This window comes from Monodelphis domestica, chromosome 5 (assembly GCF_027887165.1).
Source record: "Monodelphis domestica isolate mMonDom1 chromosome 5, mMonDom1.pri, whole genome shotgun sequence".
In the NCBI taxonomy this organism is placed as follows: Eukaryota; Metazoa; Chordata; class Mammalia; order Didelphimorphia; family Didelphidae; genus Monodelphis; species Monodelphis domestica.
Genome location: NC_077231.1, coordinates 77,635,382 through 77,639,498, shown reverse-complemented (window position 1 = coordinate 77,639,498; position 4,117 = coordinate 77,635,382). Strand labels below are relative to the sequence as shown.

General features: G+C 40.1%; 1 protein-coding gene across 1 annotated transcript; it reads left to right on the top strand.

Moving 5' to 3' along the window:
* The first annotated feature begins 1,981 nt into the window (after positions 1 to 1,981).
* LOC100016044 (SAP domain-containing ribonucleoprotein) lies at positions 1,982 to 2,631 on the top strand. The gene is given in 2 exon segments (XM_016425719.2): positions 1,982 to 2,354; positions 2,357 to 2,631. Coding segments are annotated over 2 exon segments (633 nt in total). The 3' UTR covers positions 2,617 to 2,631.
* The last annotated feature ends 1,486 nt before the right edge of the window (positions 2,632 to 4,117 follow it).

Here is a 4,117-nt window from a genome sequence, read left to right as displayed (position 1 = left end):
CTCCATTAGTGGCAATGCAGTGATCCAAATAACTTGGAGGGATCTATGAGAAAAAACACTATCCACATTCAGAGGAAAAACTGTGGGAGGAGAAACACATAAGAAAAAACAACTGCTTCAATACATGGGCCAAGGGGATGTAGACTCTAAATGAACATCCTCATGCAAACACTAACAATATGGAAATAGGTTTTGATCAAGGACACATGTAATACAAAATGAAATTGCATGTCATCTACAGGAAGGGTGGTGGAAGGGGAGGGAGGGAAATAATATAATTCTTGTAACCAAGGAATATTGTTCTAAATTGACTAAATAAATTAACTTAAAAAAAAGAAAGAAAAAATCTAAAAATAATGTCTGATGACCCCTTAAAATCAATTTGAAATATTTAGCTCATTAATTTCTTCAAAGGTTATTAGCCAGGTTGAGTCCATCCATCATCTATGTGACACTTAACAAAGAAAATGGAAGAAAAAGCTGTTTATGGGCTTTACAATATTTTGTTCAGTATAGTTATAGGGGAAAGGTAACAGAATATTTCTAATAGTTAAAATGCAGTAGATTAAACTGATTCAATGTAACAGAATAGTATTGAATACATTAATATATGAACTTAAAACAACAAAATTAAATCTTAAAGCAATCAGCAAAATACAATAAAATACAGAGACTTTCATAAAACAATGGAGTCTAAAGAGGCTTAAAATTTTCACCTCCAGTCTCTTTAAAGTTCCTTTCTCTATCCATTCAGGTTCCTTTTGTCAGAACTCTGATATTTCCCATAGTGAGGGAGAACATGGGTTTGAGGAATCTCAAACTGGATGAATCTTAGAGCCTGGGCAGGTCCAAATAGCAAAGAGTTGTAGGGAGATGAATTTATCCCCTGAATCTCAGGCAAGATAAGTGAAAGGATCAGTGCACATGAGTGGTGGAAGGTGTTTGAAATAGGCAAGGTACTACTCTTTCATAGAATGTGACATGCTTATAATTTACTTCCTGTTTCGAAAAGTAACTTCCTTCTCCCCCCCCACCCCCCCGCATGTAGAGGCTAATTATTGCCTAGGGAAAGCACACCCAGGTCTTTTTACCAGCTGCCCAGAGAGCAGCTCCAAGGACTCCCAACTTCTTGGCAGCAGCAATCAGCAGCATCAAAAGGATCGGAAACATGGGCAGCTACCAGGGTCAGGGTCCATGGCTGGGGTTAGGGCTGGAGCAGGAGCAGGAGGAGGAGTGATTCAGGATCAAGAAGGTCAGGAGTGGATGGTTGGGACAACCCAAGAGGCTGGATCGGCAGCAGTATCAGCAATGCCAGAGGCATCAGTGAGGAACTGAGGAACATGGGCTCAAGCAGATGGGTGAGAGAAGTGACTTATCTCCTCTTTGCCAAGAGTCCCCTGGCTAAATAGCTTGTCTGGTAGGGGGAGCAACTGGGCAAAAAGTAGGGAAAGAAAAAGGCAAGAGTTCCAAAGAGAGTTTGGAGTTCTCTTGGAGTTTGTGAGGGTGGGTGAGTGGGTGGGGTGGGCAAAAAGCCTTGGCAGGAGAAATGTGGCTTAAAAAATTTATCTTAAAAAATTGATTTTTTTCTCATCCCTTCTGGTTGCCATAAATGTAAAAATTAAAATTAGATCTCAAATATTAAAATGTTATGTTTTAAGGGATTTTTAAAATGATCATTAGAAATCAAGGAATAAAGAGAATACAAAATAAAGACTACATGCCTATGGCTGATTAATCATTTCAAAATCCCCACTCACCACCACCATATTTGTTGACAGGGCCAAAGAGAGGGCGGGATCTTTCACGTCCTTGCCTAATATCCCCTGACTACAGAAAGTATGTAATGACAGGAAGTCAGTGGGCTCCTGGGAATTAAAAAAAAATTATTTTCATGAAAAAAAAAAGCCTCTGAGTCTTGGCGGGAGCTCCAGGAGGTGGAGACATGGGGAAGGGGGCACTCTGGGGGTGGAGGGGTGACAAGATGGAGGTGGAGACAGTGGAGCTTCATAAGCTGAAGCTTACTGAGCTGAAACAGGAATGTCTTGCAAGATGTTTGGAGATCAAAAGAATTAAACAAGATCTCATCAATAGACTCCAGGCTTATCTTGAAGAACATGCTGAAGAGGAGGCCAATGAAGAGGATGTTCTGGGAGATGAAACAGAGGAATATGAACCAAAGCCAGTGGAAGTGCCTGTCAAAGAGGAGGAACCTCCTGAGAAAACTACTGATGTGGCAGCAGAGAAGAAGGTAGTGAAAATCACATCTGAAATACCACAGACTGATAGGATGCAGAAATGAGCCAACTGATTCAATGTACCTGTGAGTTTAGAGAGCAAGAAAGCTGCCCATGTGGCTTGGTTGGCATTTCTTCAGTTCCAGCCAAAGGTCTATCATCAGACACCAAACCTATAGTAAACGTGGACAAATTAAAGGAAAGGGCTCAAAGATTTGATTTGAATGTCTCCTCAGTCTCCAAGAAGAGTGAGGATGATGAGAAGCTGAAAAAGAGGAAGGAGCAATTTGGGATTATCACAAGTTCAGCTGGGACTGGAACCACAGAGGACACAGAGGCAAAGAAGAGGAAAAGAGCAGAACGATTTGGTATTGCCTGTTGAAAGTTTTTTTTTCTGCCTTCTGCTATTGATGATCCCCATCTCTGATTCTTCTTGGCCATTTATGTACCCACATGTCCACAAGACAGGTGCCTTGCTGGGCCTTGTCCTCTTATGAGGACACATATATCCCAGATACATACACAAACCCTCAGCAGCAGCAGTTTTAGCTTTTTTGCCATTACAACTTCAAAGTGGTTCCCCCCCCCCCACCCTTCTGTTGTTGTTTTTGTTTTGTTTCTTAAATTTTGGTTGTTAACTTTAAAAATTTAGAAAAGAAAAAAAATAGTTTTTTTTTTTTTTAGGGTAACAGATTTTCAATTATACAGTACAGTACAAAACCTAGATGTAGATTACAGAATGTCTGGGAGAGGGAGAAAATCGAAGTAAGGAAAACTAGGAGCCACCTGTGATAGTCCATGCAAGAAGTAAGTAGAGCCTGAATTATGGTGATGCTAGTTGTAATGCAAAGGAGGGAACAAGTGAGAGAGATGTTGATGAGGAGGTAAAATGATCATATTTGATAATTTGGCAAAACTAGGTGGTACAGGGGATTGAACTTTGGACCTGGAGTTAAGAAGATGTGGGTTTGAATCTCGACTCAGATATTCACTAGCCATGAGATCCTGGGAAAATCATTTCACTTCTGTCAGTCTCATCCATAAAATTATAGCATCTATTTCAGAGGATTGTTGTGGGGATCAAACTAGATAACTAATGAAAAGGATATTTCAGATCTTAAAGCGCTAGTGATTGGTAGCTAATACATGTGCTGCAGAGGCTGTCCAACATTTGCTTCTTTGTTGTCTAGTCAATTAGTCATATCCAGTTCTCCCTGACCTTATTTGGGGTTTTCTTGGCAGAGATAGTGGAATGCTCTGCCATTTCCTTCTCCAGCTCATTTTCCTAATAAGGAAACTAAGGCATACAGGGTTAAGTGGCTTGCCAAGGACCAAATAGCTAGGAAGTACCCGAGACAGGATTTGAACTCAGGCCCTCCTTACTCTAGGACCTGTACTCTATCCACTGCACCACCTAGCTGCCCCTAATAGCCGTAGGGATTGGTTAACACCCAGTGTAAAGGAAAATTTAAGAAAATTTTCTCCTTTGGGAGGTATGTCACAATTTTGCTGTTTGCTGTGAACATTTCAGAAATATCAAAGTGTCCTGAGTTGGTTTAGAATCTTTGCCAAAGGCTCTTCCCTAATTATAGCTGAGCAGTAGCTCCAAATATGGCATCAAAATGTAGGTTACTTTTGTCCATCACTAGGTTTTTAAAGAGGGGTCACGGGTATGCTTTTACACTGAACTCTAAAGATGTTTTAAAAAACAAACAAACGATGACACACTTTCCACAAAAGTAGTCCTTTGCCATTATCTCATTTATTCTTGTGTTTCTTATTTATTCCTGAGTTTCAGAGAGCCAAACAGCTGAAAAATGACTGCATTTTTGTATGTTACTTTAGGAACGATTTTTTCAACTAAAAATATATATTCCAGGAAA